Below are 16,204 nucleotides of genomic sequence, written 5' to 3'. Positions count from 1 at the left end.
CCGCCCGGGTCCCCTCGCTGGAGTCCCGCACGACCACGCCCGGACACGTCCTGCGACGATACCGTTCGAGGCGCGAGGCTGCGCTCCTCCCGGGGCCGGCAGGCAAGGACGTCCTCACAAGCCCTAAACTCCTCCTCGAGGTTCGTTTCCGCCAGCCACGGAGAGAATGCGGATACCTGTTCGGGGAACTGGCGCCTGCGCCCGTTCGCGCGCGCGCGCGCTCTCTCTCGCTCTCGCTCTCTCTGCCTTCAAAAACTTGATCTTTACCTCTCCACACCAAGGTGCACAGACGCCAAACAGTGATGAAATGAAAAGAAAGCCAATTGCCGGACTGGAGGTGGGGGAGAGACAGCGTCTCTGCGTGCGCCCGCCGCCGAGCCGGGAGCTGTAATTGCTGCAGACAGGGAGCGTTGGGGGTTGGGCGGACGTAGCCGTGTATAAATAGTGAGATCGCAAATTGAAAGGCATAAATAACAGCAGGAGAGGTCCACCCTCACACGGACAGTCGTGTCCGCGCGGGAGGCGTGCGGACCACAGCCCGGCTCCCAGCCAGCCCCGCCGAACCCCGCGGACCCCCGCAGCCCCCGGCCACCATGGAGGAGCTCACGGCTTTTGTATCCAAATCTTTTGACCAGAAGAGCAAAGAGAGCAGCGGCGGCGGCGGCGGCGGAGGCAAGAAGGATTCGATCACTTACAGGGAAGTTTTGGAGAGCGGACTAGCGCGCTCCCGGGAGCTGGGGGTCTCGGAATCCAGCCTCCAGGACATAACGGAGGGCAGCGGCCACTGTCCGGTGCATCTCTTTAAGGACCACGTGGACAACGACAAGGACAAACTGAAAGAGTTCGGTTCGGGGAGGGCTGCCGAAGGTAAGCTCTCCGGACGCCGGCTCCGGGCCCCTCCCGGGGACGGCGTCTCCTCGCCGCCCAGCCTGGCCGCCTGCCCCTCGCTCCGCGCGCGCAGAGGCCCCGGGGGCCGCGGTTCGCTCTCCGTTCGACCCCAAACGCTGAATGTACAGCCACGGCTCGGACGCAAAGGCCCCGGCAATCCATCGCCAGTCTTTTTCGTAAGAAAGAAACCAAACGGGGGAGGGGAGGATTCGGCTGGAGAAGCGAGGAAGCAGGGAAGGAGAGAGGCAGAGGCACCGAGGATGGGCAGCGGCCGGGGCCGCGCGCTGACGGAGGATCGCTTCCCTGGGCGTTGGCACTGGGCTCCACAGCGGGAACTTTCCCGCGTTGGGGGGGAATCGGGTGCATGGGCTTGTAAACCCAGGTCGGCTGGAGGGCTACCGGCCGCTTGCCTGTCTGCCTAACGGTCTGTCTCACGTCCGCCTCCACGCCCGCAGAGAGATCCACACGCCTCTCTCCAAGCGCCTTCCCGAGCTCGAAATGGGCCGCGTTGAGGGCTGCGCTGGCCGGCAGTCGGGGAGGCCACGCGCTCCGTCGCCTCTTCGCCCTCTTGCGCCCCTCCGCGTGGTTTCCTCTCAGGGAAAACTTTCCCCTTGAACCTTGGGGCTGGATCTCGGCTGACGCGGGCCTGTACATTAAAACCAGCCGCGTGCCCGCCGGTGGTCAGTGTCTACAAGGGGCAGAAGGGCCCGGGGAGGCTCGTGGCCCCGCGCACGCGGCCGCCCTACCCCAGACTGTCAGGGCGGAGCTGGCCCTGCTGCAGGCCGGCTGCGTCCTGGGCCTCCTTCCCGCTGCTTTCCCCCGAAATCTCCGCGGCGTTTTGCGCTGTAGTTGAACGCGGGGGGTGGGAAAAAACATGTTTACAAGGGTTCTCCCAGCTGGACAGCGGTGGTCCCAACCCGGGGGACTCTCCGTACAAACAGGGCAACCAGCAGCTGTAAATCAGAGGAATAAAATTGGCTCTATTTCTCAGGGGGCAGCATTTGAAAGTATATGAAGGTCTATTTCTCACTACAAAGAGAGGAAACACAGAAGCTTGCCATGTGGCTCCTGGGTCCTGTTTCATTCTCTGTACGTGTTGAGAGAGGTCACGGCCGCAGAGTGGGGACCCCATGTCTCCTGCTCTTGTGGCCCTTGCACTTTGGTGGCAGAGTCCAGGTGTGCTGGCCTTGGAGCCCAGTGGATGACCCAGACAGCTTTCGGAGACCTTGACCTTGTGGAAGCAGAAAGCTGGCAGAGGCTTAGGAGTAAGCCCCTGGCTTCTGAGAGCCCAGGCAGCCTGAGCCTGGCCTGCCGTATCTCGGGGCTCACCCCTTGGCGAGGCGTCACGCACCCGGCTTTATGGTTCCTACAAAGAGAGTTTGCTCTGATGGAGACACGGCTGTCTGTCGGCTGTGCACTTGTCAGAGCTGACATTTAATTTACAGCACCCGGCGGGCGGCTGACCTCCCGGGCTCCTGACGGATTCCCCCATCCGCCTTAGAGGCTGAGTCCCCTCTTCTGTCTGTTTCCTCTCACCCTGGACAGCCAAGGCAGGGGGACCCTGCAAAAAGGCCCGTGTAAGGAGAGCAGAGTACAATCGAGGCCTTTTTCGAAGGAGAGAGGAAAATAAGACAGGGCTAGCAGTACAGGCAGCAGGAAGGGGTTAGGAAAACCCCAGCTGCACCTTCTCCCTTCTGCCTGGGTGTGCAGACCTCTGGCAGGGCTGAGCCCCAGGCCGAATCTGCAGAACGGGAGCAAAATGGAGAGGAGGGAGCTGCTTGGGCTTGGGAGAAACCCAGAGGTCTTGGGCGCCTGAGCAGCGGACCCCGCTGAGCCAGGCACGGCAGCCTGTGGGTTCTGCACAGCCTGCCGCGGGTTCTGGAGGACTTTGAAGGCCAGCGCGTCATCTGGGGTCAATCCCTGGGGTTCCGACGTTAAGAGACCTGAAGGAGGAAGCGGCGTTGGGGCCGCCTCCGGGAAAGGATTTCCCGTTGGGGAGAAATAAGGTGTTCTTGGAAATGCATCCCTTTCAGGAGGTGAGGGAGGCTTTAAGCCCCGAGGTGGGATTGAGTGTCCAGGGCTCAGAAGCCGTGAGGAGAGGCTTTCGGACAGACTCAGGACTTGGGTTCTGGTGTCCAGCTCAGGGACCCCGGTGGGGGTGGGGGGGCGTGTGTGGGAACTGGGTGCCCGGATTTTTCCCTGGCCCCGCAGAGGATCTGGGTGTTCACCCTTTGCAAGTTTCTGGGCTTACTGCTAAGAGGCTTCTCAGAACGGGTGTAACCCCAGACTCCTTGGATAGAGCATCCTGAAAGCCGCCCTCTTCTCCTTGACACAGAGGGGACATCTAATGAGGGCATGGGGGTCCTCTTTGCCTGCAGCCAGCAGGTCCTATGATCGGAGAAAAAGCACAAGAAAACGCAAGGGGAGCTGAAATGCAGCTTCCACCAACTGTGCGACCGGGGGCCAACTTTTATTTTAAATCCCTGAGCTTGGTGAGGGGCTGCATTTCCTAGCGGTGGGAAGGAGAGGTGTCTGGGTTAGAATCTCCTAAATCCTGAGCTGTCTGCCTGATACCCTGCCCGCTCCCCCAGCAAATATAGCTGCTCTCATAATGTTTGGACCTAAGAAAGTGTCACTCTTGGCGTCCTGATGGGGAGTGAGAATGTGTGTCCAAGAGACCGAGGGACAAAACCGGAAGTCAAGGGACCACGCTCTCGGGTGCAACCCAAGCACCTCAGGGTGCCCGCCTTAAGATACGGCTGCGCTTCTTGGTCAGAAGCAGGTGAGCTCGGGCGAGCGCCCGCCTCCACGGCGTCCTGAGGGAGGCTCTGGCCCGGCTGGCGGCTGGCACGGCCCCTGTCCTGCTGCGCTGCAGGCGGGAGCGGCGGCTCTCGGGGGGCCTGGACCCCAGCCTGGCCTGGGCTCTCCCTGCGCTCTTTGCGGGCGCCCCGCCCGGGACCCGACACTTGGGCGATTCTGCCTAAGCTTCTTTGACTTAATATTTAACACTCCACTCCCATTCAGAAAAAAAGAAAAGGAAGGGAGAGAAGGTTAGGCTATGCCGATATGTCAACAGAGGCGAAGAGGATAATTGAGGAAACTATTCAGAGATTAGGCCAAGAAACACCGCGGCGCCGGGGCTCGAGTTGTTACAAAACAGCGCGTCCTGCCCTGGAGTTTGCTTTATCGACTTGACGCCGCTTTGCGTCAGGGCGCGTTTGCCACCGAGGTCCCTGCACCGCGAGCACACACAGGCTTTCAGCACGTCGCGCCCAAGCGTCCCCGCGCGGGGCCTCTCCCTGGCGCGCAGGATCCGCAGGCCGGGCCGTGGCGTGGGGGGGGGGGGGTGGTTGGCTGGGCGGGAGCCGGCGGAGGGGCTCGTGGCGGCCCGGGCCGGGGACGCGGGGCCGGGGGGTGGGCTCAGCGCTGTGCCCTCGGCCCGCCCGTAGGTATTTACGATTGCAAGGAGAAGCGCGAGGACGTGAAGTCGGAGGACGAGGACGGGCAGACGAAGCTGAAGCAGCGGCGCAGCCGCACCAACTTCACGCTGGAGCAGCTCAACGAGCTGGAGCGACTCTTCGACGAGACTCACTACCCCGACGCCTTCATGCGGGAGGAGCTCAGCCAGCGCCTGGGGCTCTCCGAGGCGCGCGTGCAGGTGAGAGCGAGGGCCCGGCCCCGACGCCCGCTCTTCGGGCGGCCGGAACGCGCCACCTCGGCCGGGGCGCCGGGCCCTTCCAGGAGCGCGGGGACCCCGTAGGGGGGGTGCTGGAGCCGGGCTTTGGGAGGCGCCCCGGGGCCTCGCGGGTCAGGTCTCCTGCGCCCTGCCTGGCTGGCTCGCCCTGCACCTCCAGCTCATCAGGAATGTTGTTCTCTTCCCACTGGTTCGCCTCTCCTCCCCCCGCCCGCCCCCCCCGCTCCGCCGTCGCCGCCAAAGTCTTACCCGCTCCTCTGCAGCCCGCTCGCTCCACTGCAGGGAACAGAGAGATGGGAAGAAGAGGCGGGTGGACGTCTTGAGGATTGCGGGTCCTGCCCGCGCGGTGTCGGATTAACCCGGGCGCGGGGCAGGGGGGGCGCGGGGGCGGGGACCGGACGCATGAAGTCGTGATGCCTCATCTGGCGAGCCGCCGTCTAAGGGGGCCCTGTGTGTTCGTCGCACGTGCGCGCGGGGGGGTGGTGGCGGGGGGGAGACGCTCCCGGTTCGTTTTTCTCGGGCTTTGTAAACGTTTGCGTGAAATGCATTCATTTATTTATTGGGGGGTGAAGAGCAAAGATTCTCTTCCAAATCGCCTCGTCCGGGTACCGCAGACTCGCCCCCCCCCCCGCGCCCCCCGTCCCCGCCACCGGAAGGTCGGACCTGGATGTTCTGCTGGGCTTTCCATCGGCTTTGACGGTTCTGGGCAGGACAGCAGCGCCGGGGAGAGAAGGAAAAGGGGGCAGGGTCCCTGGGCTCTGGGGACTGGTTATTTAAATAAATGGAATTAATACTGCCAACGAGGGGAGGGAACCATGTAAAGCCAGGGCTTTGAAAGAACGGGTTTCTTATTGGTATAGGGTCAGCATTACAAACACAACTTCACCCGGATTGTATTGAAGAAACGAAAACACAGAAAGCGTTTATAGAGTGTTTCACAAAAATCTTTAATTTGTAAAAAAAAAAAAATGGGTGTTTGCACCCTCATGCCTTCCATCTTTCCCCGTCGGTGCGGTGAAAGGGGCTGCTTAAGGTGAAATGCAACAGTCCCCGAGTCTGTCCAGATTTCCGTGCAGCTGCAGGGGTTCCCAGGACCATTCTGCATTGCTGGGACCACGGGCAGAGTAGCTCTGGGGACCCTCTCCCCAGACGAATCCTTCCGGGCATCTGTGGCCTCAGCAAGTGGGGGGGGAGGGCGGGGGAGACTGGCCACCTTTCTCTGGAAAGATGGATGGGGCTGCACCATATAAATTAATGAAAAGATTAAACTTTTGCTGAAGGGGACATCAACTTTTATGTCATTTCACAGCCTTTCTGCCTGAGATCTGTAATATCTCCCAGGCCTTGATGTACTGTTTCTATAAAAATAAATTACTTGTAATTTAATTCCACACTATTTCTTTCAGTAGTCTATTACTGAATAGCGCCTTAGCAGGAGAGAACGAGTTGGGAGAAAATTGGTTCTTGGGTGGCTGCAGATCTTGAGAAAAGCCCTAAAATAAAGGGGGGGGGAGGGTGGTAGTAGAAAACGAAAGCCTATTGATCCAAAGGTGAATTAAAATTTAACGATTGTAAATAATAATAAAAATAAACATGGGAAGAGAAAAAAGAAATAATTTCCTTTTGGCCACAGGGAAAAGAATCGTATAATAAAGAGAAGGCAGAAAGTGCTCATAAAAACCAATTAGTTAAAACACGTACCCCGCTGTGCAGAAGTGGGGGTTGCTGGGGAGACACCAAAAGGAAGAGACGAAAATGCACGATATTTTAATCCTGTCTGTGACCTGTTTGGTAATCCTTTTCGGTACAGCCTGTCCTGTGTTGTTAGAGGATAGAGTTTCAATTTAGAGTGGAAATTTGCTGTAAATAAATTGAGGGTCCTTTGGAAGTTGGTGCTTATTAACCTTTTATTTTTAGTGTTGTACTGGAAACTCACATCACCCAGCTGTCAGGGTTATAATCGAAAGTTATGAGACCACAGTGAGGAGTGGTGGTAATTTAATTACAACAAATATCTTTGGGTTTATGGCGCAGAGCTAAATTAAATGTCATTATTCACTGTCTGTAATGGAAATCAAAAGGAAATCAGATTACAGCATTTGTGAGAGAAATCAGTGACTGGTTCTTAATGAAGAAATAACTGTCTAAACCACTGTACTGCGCTTTACTTAGCATATTCAGGACTAATTGGAATTGATCGTGAATCACGCCAAGACTGATTTATTATCGCCAAACGCGCAGCTAATTCATCACTTTTATTCTCCATAATCTTTTTTTTTTCTTTCCCCCGCTGATGGGAAAGTGAGCTTGCTTTCTAGATTTAAATAGGATTCTGTTTTTGCAAAATGCCCTTCCAGGGGGAGCGGAGTTTGCGCGTCTGGCTCCGCTCTCCTGAGGACGGGTATGGGACCCCAAGGAGAAAGAGGCACCGAGGAAGGGTCCGAAAGGGAAAGGAGTCTCGTCCCAGCCGGATGGGGTGGGGGGGAGAGTTGCGGCGGGATGTGGGAGCAGGAAAGTGAGTGCAGGCTTTGGAAATGGAGTAAAGACGTGTGAATCTCAGCATTTCTGTTTTGGAAATACTTTCCGGGGAACAACACCAAAGTTTGCCAGCTTCCCTAGAGCCTGGCTGGGTGAGGTTTCCAACGTCGTGGAAAGCCAATTCCAACAGGCGGGCCCATGGCTCAGCCTTGGATAGAAAACTGCCCTGAAGAGGCTGAGATGGAAAAGTTCAGCTTTTCCTCGACTCCCGGGTGCTTGCAACCTCCGCGGGAGCTGAGGTTTCCGGGCAGCGTGGGAGCAGGGAGTGTCCCCAGGCCCTGGGGTTGGAACAACGCAGGGTCCCTGAGCTACCAGGCGTAGTGTAGTGTGGCCGAGGGGAAGGCTTTCTTTGTGCTAATTATCCTGCACCGTCAGTGACCGCCATTGTGGCAATAGGGTGAGTGAGTGTGAAGGGAAAGTTTTGGAGAAAGCCAGGTAGGAAAAATTAAGTGCCTAAGAACACAGAGGGAGGGGACTCCAGATTCCATGAGTGACAGACCAAGGGCCAGGACCAGGGCTGTTTGGAGGAGGGGGGAGGATGAGAATGGGGAGCGCGGGAGGGCGCATTTCGGGGATGCCAGGCCTTGAAGCTAGCCAGGCCGGGCGGGTGCCAACACCTTTCGCTCGCTGCCTCACCTCTGGATAGGGCGCCGCAAGAATCAGATGTCCTTAGAGATGCCGAGTGCCTGCAGTGCAGAGCCTGCACTTTTGGGGTGCATCCGGTTTTTAGAGATCAAGGACGTTCATGACTCTGTAATATTAACTGGGATCCCCCAGGCTTCCAAGGAGGGCATGGAGGTCGTGCAAGTTTCTGGACTCAGGGTGTCTGAGCGTGATTGGGGAGGGGGCTGGATTTGGAGATGTGTATCCACCTGTGCGCCCCCCCACATTCCTGGTGGGTGGGTGGGTGCTAAGGTGGAACGTCGGGGTGGAAGGTCAGGTTGGACCGGTGCGTGGCAGGGTGGAGGGGGGAATGTCCACACAGAACGATGGAAAGTTCTCCACGCCATCCGAGGACCCACTTCCTCACTTCCAATGTTTGGATGCTGAAACTCTGGTCTCACTTAGGTGGGGACTGTTCCCAGCTCCAGGTAGCCAGTTACGCGGTGCTGGGGTGGGAGGGGGCGGGGACGAAGGTCGGAGGGGCGGCAGGCAGCCTTCTGGGGACAGGAACCCCAAGCGCCTTGCGCGCCGTCCGGCGTGTCGGGAAAGAAAGCCTCGCTGACGCTCGCCAAGGCCTGGCCGGCTCACGGGGGTGCACGTCTGTCCGCTCATTCCCAGGTTTGGTTCCAGAACCGGAGAGCCAAGTGCCGCAAGCAAGAGAACCAGATGCATAAAGGTGGGTGCGAGGGGCCGGGCGTGGAGGCAGGGGCGGTGGGGAGACCCGCCAGGCGCTGGGAGCAGCGGGCGGGGTTCACGCCTCCTGTGTTTCCTCGCAGGCGTTATTCTGGGTACCGCCAGTCACCTGGACGCCTGCAGGGTGGCACCCTACGTGAACATGGGCGCCCTGAGGATGCCTTTCCAACAGGTAGCTCGTTTTTTGGTTGTTGTTGTTGTTTTTCTTCCTTCCTTTCGAACAGAACAGTCCCGGCGCCGCCCCGGCGCCTCCTACCCCCGCTGAAGCAAAGAGGCCGCTTTCACAAGGGGGACATTTATAAACCCATTGGCACGTATTAACACCACGCTGAAAATCTCCAAGAGTTACCTTTGGGAGGGCTAGGACAGAAACCCCAGCACAGTTTCACAAAACTCGGAGGGAAAATATCCCCACCCACCGGGAACAACCCACTCGCTCACCGCCTGGCGGGAGGGAGGGGTTTACCACCGCTAAGGCCTGAGGACCCGTGTCAACACCCAACCCCCGGCTTTAGCTTGCCCAGGACGTCGCTGGGGGTGTCAGTGCCCCTCCTGGACCTGGGCCTCCATGCCCCCTCCCCTCCCCCGCGCACCTCACAGTGGGGGGCGTCCCGCCCAGCTCCTAGCAGAGCAGGGAGGGTCCAGGGCGCTGGGTGCGCTGCGCGGAGGAGGGGGCGGCCAGGGGGTCGGAAGACCGCCTCGTGGAGACGGGGTGCCCCAAAGTCCTCGCCCCTGCTCTGGACCAGCGTCGGGTGGGAGGAGGGAGCCGCGGGGCTAGAGCGCAACGCCCACTCGCCTGCAGGGCTGGGCTGTGGACCCCAGCATGGGGGGTAGGCGTGCCCGCGCTGGTGGGTTGGCTGTGCCCTGGCCAGAGCGAAGGCGTGGCCTCCTCTTTCAGCACTTTTGCTCCTAGGGGCAGAGGCCTGGGTTTGTAGCTGGACCCGGGTTTGCTGAGGGGCACGAGGTCCAGTGGGCCTGGCCCGGCCCGGAGGGTCGGCTACGGATGACAACATGGAGATGGGGTGAGGGTGGGGTGTTGGCCACGCGCCCTCAAAGTCACGGCGCCCAAGGCTGGGAGGGCGTCCAGGGCTGCCGTGCGCAGGGCAGAGGTCCGAGCCCTGTTCCCTTGGACCCGCACCTCCGCGGCTGGGCCCATCTTCCACCCCTCAGCACCCCTTCCCCAGGGCGGGGTGGCCCCTCAGCATCACAGGAACAGCTGCCCCGACGACGTGGGGTCAGCCATTGGGTCCTGGTGAAATTAGGCGGTTGGAGCCTGCAGAGTTGGCTGTGCTTCTGGAAGATTCGGGGACTCCGGGTCCCTGGGAAGGCGGCGGGGGGGAAGCCAGAGCCGAAGACCGGACCCTGAGTCGGGGATGCGTCAAAGAATCAGCCGGGGGTCTGGAGAGGAGGAGGTACCAGCTGTAGACGCTCGGATGCTACAGCATCGGGGATCTGTGCCGACTCCCCGGCTCTGGTCCTGTCCAAAGCGGCCAGTGACCCGGTCGTGGCACCGGGTGTCCCGAGGACAGTGGGTGGTGGTCCCTGGGGCGGGGGAAGGGGCGATGGCTCCCTGGGAGAGGAGACGCTCTCGGGGGGGGGGGTCCTCGAGGGGGGAAAGCCCCCTAGAAGTCGCGTCCTCACCGTGCGGGTTCTGCCTTCGCAGGTCCAGGCACAGCTGCAGCTGGAAGGTGTGGCGCACGCCCACCCGCACCTGCACCCCCACCTGGCGGCGCACGCGCCCTACCTGATGTTCCCGCCGCCGCCCTTCGGGCTGCCCATCGCATCCCTGGCCGACTCGGCCTCGGCCGCCGCCGTCGTGGCCGCCGCCGCCAAGAGCAACAGCAAAAACTCCAGTATCGCCGACCTGCGGCTGAAGGCGCGCAAGCACGCCGAGGCCTTGGGCCTCTGACCCGCCGCCAGGCCCCGCGCCTGCCCCGGACCCACGCCCGCCCTGGCCCCGCCACCCCGTCCGCGCTGCGTCCTGCACTCGACCCCTCCGCGCCCCCCGACGGCCGCGCGGACACCCCGGAGCGAGGGCGCAGCGCCTTCCCCGCCTGGGGCAGCCCCGGGGCCCCTGGCAGGCCTCGGGAGGGGGCATCCCAGGACCGCAAGACCCCGCCAAAGCCTCGCAGAGACTGTGCGGAAGAGAGAGGAGGTGACCGTCAGACCACCCAGGTCAGCCCTCGACCACGCCGTCTGTGCGTCCTGGGACCCCGGGGCCACGTGGAGCCCTGTGGCGCTGCGTCCTTCTCTGCTGCCGGAGTTCCCACCCTGTGCATGCGGCCTCCTACACGCCTTTCCAAGATCTGAAGAGTCTGTTACACAGAAAGATCTGGGGCTGGTCTCCGCTGAAGTTGCCAGTGCTTGGATGCCAACAATTTTATTCACTGCCGTGAACTCAATTTCATCCGAGGAGCTGCAGGACCCGTGTGGATTTCAATATGGACTTTTGCATCTGAGGCAGGGGCCCGTGCTCTGTGAGCGCGCCCGCCCCCCTCCCCTCCGCCTGAAAGGTAGCAATAACGAAACTCGCGGAGGTGGTGGTGGTCGTGGGGACCTCAGTGTTTCACGTTGTGACCTTGCTGACTCCCCATCTTCATGCACACGTTTGGCCCCAGAGCACCAGGTTCAGGACTCCTTGTGCCGTAGGACAGGCAGCTTTAGAGCTTTTCCCGTTTTCGATTCCCGAATGGACATTTGTGGCTGTTTCCCAGAATTCAGATGCAAAGGACTTGCACTGGGGACACAGGGCACGTGGTTTGAAGGTATAATACTGATGCAGCATCCACGCTAGTGACATGCAATTAAGTGCAGTAAAGTGCAATATTGTAAATATTATAGATTTAAAAAACTTAGCTGTGCACTCTTGACCCGTCAGCTTCGGACTTCGAAGGGCATTACCTCCCCCTGCATGCTGCGGGGCCAGTGCCAAAATGACCGGGGTGGGGAGTGCTTTGGATTCACGGAAGTGAAGTGTGTGGCTTGGGATGGAGCAGGACATGGGGAGGGGTGCCAGACTGGGAGGGCGGGGCTGAGCTGTTTCTGGGGAAAGAAGAGCCTGGGATACCTCCTCCAGGCAGTGAGTTTTAAGGTAATGTTTTCTGAGGGTAGCCAGTTCTAGCTTTTCTTTCATCTTTTTATTTTTTCCTGTGCATTGGTCCCCTCTCCTCCCCCATCGTGTAAACACCAAATAGCGACTCGTCTGAGCAGCTGGCACAGAATGGGCAAAGTCTCTTGACATGATATAACCAAAGCGTTCAGGGTCCCAAATCGTGCACCTGAGTTTAAGGCAATGTGCTTTGCATGTGCTGTGTGAGATTTGGGGGGCAGTGCACCCTTGCTGGGCTTGTCTACCTCGAAAATGAGCATCTCTGGGTTTTTGTGTTTTTTTTTTTTTTTTTTTGCCTTAGTGGACCCAGGCCTGCCCAGATGGAAGTGGCCATCTAGTTCTCCGAAGTCCAACGGTTCACTCTATTTCCAAAACAGCTTTTCCTCTTTCCAGATTCGGTATTGCTGACTGTTTTCCCTTACCCCTGATTTGGGTACATATCTCTAAGAAGAAAAAAAATATTTTCCTTCCGTGTAAGGGAATACATTCTACCTTTGCACTGACCTGAAATGTAGATTCATTTTATCATCTGAAACTCTTTGAATCAAAAGGCCCCTTCAACATTTTTTTTTCTAATTTTGAAATTTTTGCAAAGCTCTGAAATGATGGAGAGATAAGAAAAACACAGTCAGTATTTTAAATTCATTTGCGACTCCGCCCCCTCCCCCCCACGCCCCCCCACCCCGGCATGAATGGCATTATGGAATTTGCCTCATATGTGCAGTTCTGCTTCTAAACAGCTGTGAATTTTAAAAGGTCCCCTATATAAGCTGAAACTTTGCTTTAAACTTTAAAAAAAATGCATTTCAGATCCACTTCAAATGAGCCGCTTTCATCCTGAAATTTAATGCTGGGCAAACGTTGGAGGTGAGAGGTATACATCCCTATTTTATTTTTAAGGTTTAATTTCCATTTTATCTAAACATAGCCCTCTGTCACCAACCCCTCCGCAAGAGCAGACTCTCTCCACGTGAGCCAAAAGGCATGAGATCTGCTCCTGGGAGAAGCTGAAGTTTGAAAGTAGAGATGCCCGACGGCAGCCAGCGCTGGGAGGCCGGGTGGTGTTCATCCTGTCCCTGTTTCTGTTTGGCTTGATTCAGAAGGTGAGCCAGGTGGATGAGCCCCCCAGAACAGAACAGACTCTGAGCTGTGTGAGGCTCAGTGCTGGCAGAGCAGCTGGCGTGGCTTCTGTCCCTGGAACAAAGTCCAGAGGACGCGCTGCAGGGTGTCCAGGGTGGAGGCCATCTCTCGGCATCCTTTCTCCCGGAAATTTCAGGACAGAGGCGAGCTGTCAGCCCCAGTTGTGGTCAGTCCTTCCCAGCCCAGATCCGTATCTGCTTTCTCTCTGTTCGGCTGCCGGGAGGGTGTGGGTTGGAGAGCGTGCTGTGTGTGGGTCCTGGTCTCCCGGGGAGGGCATCTGGATCTCACTCTTTCCCAGCGGCCACAAGGCATTAAATTTATGGGCTGGACGCATTTTGGCTGTTTTTGGTGCTTTCTGCGTAAGACAAGACCCCCTTTCAGAGCCGTTCGCGGCACTTCCAAATAGCACGTTTTCGAGGGTGCAGACCAAGTGGGGAGTATCACCTGGAAAGCAAACTGGACGGGTCTCGTCAGAGGGCCACTGGATGCGGGGTTTTCGGTTGTGAAACCCACGTGAGAGCCTGGCTGAGCTGCAGGCTGTGTCTTGCCCACTCGACGTGGGGCTGTGTTCTCCAAGATGGGCTCGGCCACGGAACGGGTTTCCTTTTCTGAGACCTTGGCCAGAGAGGACTTTTAGGGTAGGAGCCACCGGGTTTAGCAAAAACTGTGATCTTCCTCAGCTTGGTTGTTGCTGTTCTATCTCATTCTTTACAAATTCACCCTTTTCTTCCTTCTGTCATCAGCCTGGGAAGCTTTGCAAGTTCATCTCACAGGGGAAGATATTGCATTGATTGGGTCTGAGCATCGGATGTAGTTTCAGTGATGAAGCATCTGGCTCTCGTGCACTTAGAGAAGCTCTGCAGCTTAGCATCGCTAAGACCTAGAAGGAGACGCCTTCCAGAGGGAACAGGGGTGTCATTGTTTGGTCGGTTTTGATAGGGTGGCTTTCTTCACGGAGGCAAAGTGTGGGCCGGCTGAGGTTCCTGCGTAAAGTAGCTGCAGACAAAATGAACCACACTCACGTGTTTTCAAACTTGCTAAGTTGGTCATGCAGGGTGGTTGGCGTCCCCAGCCTGGGAAGCCGGTCCTCAGAGCCTCACATGTCCCCGGGGTGTAGGGACACCCCCCCGGCCCATCTTGCTCCTATCTGAGCTGGGTACCCCAGCTGCCCCCTCTGCCTGCAGGCACTCGTGTCCTTGGCTACGAGGTCTGTACGGTGTGGGGACATCTGGACGTTGCAGCGGGAAGCGGCTGTGTCTGAGCTCATGACCACCCCTCTCCTGCTGGTTACTACCCTAGCCCTCTGCTCCCACTGGTGGGTTTCACTTAAACCTTTTAACGTTTCCTCAAGTACAAGGGGGTCACCCCCAGCCCGCTCCTACACGGCGTTGTCACTGAGTCCTAGGATAGCCAATAAGCTGACTTCAATGACAAACATATTTGAGGCACTTTGCTCCTCTTCCGCCCCAAGTTTGGGAGGTTGGGATGGCAGAGGGCTTCTCCGTGGACACGCTCGACATTTAAAAAGAAAAAAAAAAACTGGTGCCTAATTTATTAAAAATTAGCTTAGGAATATGCGGATTTTTCAATACACGTGAACACGATGCAATTTATAAATGTTTTATTGAAATTTGATATTTAATGAGAAATCAGTTGAGGAATGTAGAATAATATCAAGTTTCAAAGCTATTAAACGCGCTATTTATTGAAAGGCGATGGTTTCACAAAGCCAGCCCCGTTGTACGTAGAGCCCCTATCCGAGAGTGGCAGGTTCTCTGCTTCCTGCGAGTGGCTGGATGTGGATGTGTTATTTATTTCTGTTCCTTTGGTTGAAAGTTCATAAATGTGTGCTATTTTAATTATGTTGAGTGTAACTTTGACGTTGCCTCGCCTTTATTTTTATGTGTTTTAATCCCGTTGTTTTCTTCTCCCCCGACTTTATAAGCAGGATACAGCACCTGTGTTTGGGTTATGCGTACAAGGTGTGTCTGGACCTACAGACCTTTTCAGGGATCGCTCAAAATGAAAAGAAATCACACAACCCTCTGCTATTGTGGGGAGGAAAAACACGCCGAAGGTTTTTTGGCCGTGCTCGCAGGCCCCCGACACAAAACGCCCTCAAGTTTAGTTCTAGTTACAAAGTGTATTTTGTCAAACCATATGGTATGAATGTACATCTTGTAAAACGGAGATATAAATAAACTTATAAATATTTGTATTCACGTGTTAAAAAAAATTCTCACCTCTCCCCAGAGGAGACAGATGGGGAAAAAAATCCCAAATCCCAAGTCCACGGTGGCTGGAAGTAGTTTTGTCTGCGGGGCGATGCCCGTGTGTGTGTGTGTGTGTGTGTGTGTGTGTGTGTGTGTGCGCGCGCGCGCGCGCGCGCGTTTCTGGTGGGCGTCTGGCATCCACTTCTGCTCCTATAACCCTCCCCTTGAGGAAGGGTACGTTCCCCCTGAAGGTGGGGAGAGAAAAGAGAAAAAAAAAATCTCCACTTCGAAGCAAGTCTGAATTTGGGGGTGGGCAGCAAGGGCATTTGTGAAAAGCCCACCTGCTTTGGTTTCCAGTTTAAAATTTTACCTTTTGTTTGATTTCTTTTGGAACCATGTGTGGGTTCTCCAAAAGGATGTTGCAGTGATGGTGGAGACCTTTTGGGAAAAAAAAAAAAAGAATAAATGGAAAAAAAAATCAACTTTTATAAACGAGACCTTTTTTGGCCTGTGCTTTTTATCTCCTTCTGGAAAGGAAAGTCAATGACCTGATGTCGCCATTCTCTGATGGCTTTCCAGCTTCGATAAAAACCACATATGGGAGGGGAAAAAGGCAGGCAGACTTGGCGGGGGGTGGGGGGGAAGCCACCTGAGGGCCAGGGAGGCTGTGTCTGCAGCTGGGGGGCCTCTTCGCTAGGGGGCATCCATCACTGCCCCGGTGTGCCGAGGGCAGGTGGATTCTCTCCTGTGGGTTCTGGTGACTCTGGTCCTAGAAACCTTGTCAGACAGGGAAGGAGTTTTGAGGACCTTTGCTGTTTGACGCTGAGCATCCAACTTGAGATTTCCTTTTCTTTTCTGACTCAGATGCCACAAAAGTGGTCTACGCCCAGAGCTCTCTTCCCCAAGCCTGTTTGTGTCCTGGATGTAGGATACGGGGGGCCCGGGTCACTCAAAACAGGGATGTCCTCAAGGTCCGAGTGACCAGTGGGCAGCCCCAGGGTACAGCCTTGGGGGGGTTTCTGGTGGCCACCTCAGGCACTCAGTCCCGGGCCTCCAGAAAGCTCTGTCCTTTTGGGGCCAATGCAGCCAACACCGGTCATCCCCACAACACGTGATCGGCACGGTTATTGTTCAGTTCACACAGCCATGAACGCCCAGCTTTGCTCAGCAGATCCGCTCATGCTGTTTAACATCGTCCGAGATCTTTTCCCGTCTAAGCAGACACTCACTTTGTTGCCAAACGTAACTCATCCGTTTCCAATAAGA

General features: G+C 56.9%; 1 protein-coding gene across 1 annotated transcript; it reads left to right on the top strand.

Moving 5' to 3' along the window:
* Window positions 1-530: 530 nt before the first annotated feature.
* LOC117310563 (short stature homeobox protein) lies at window positions 531-14,216 on the top strand. The gene is made up of 5 exons (XM_033850250.2): window positions 531-867; window positions 4,338-4,546; window positions 8,402-8,459; window positions 8,560-8,648; window positions 10,140-14,216. The coding sequence occupies exons 1-5, from the start codon at window positions 594-596 to the stop codon at window positions 10,383-10,385; spliced, it is 876 nt and encodes a 291-aa protein (XP_033706141.1). The 5' UTR covers window positions 531-593; the 3' UTR covers window positions 10,386-14,216.
* Window positions 14,217-16,204: the final 1,988 nt, after the last annotated feature.

The sequence above is a fragment of the Tursiops truncatus genome, chromosome Y, assembly GCF_011762595.2.
Source record: "Tursiops truncatus isolate mTurTru1 chromosome Y, mTurTru1.mat.Y, whole genome shotgun sequence".
Lineage (NCBI taxonomy): Eukaryota > Metazoa > Chordata > Mammalia > Artiodactyla > Delphinidae > Tursiops > Tursiops truncatus.
This window is presented reverse-complemented; position numbering and strand designations above follow the sequence as displayed.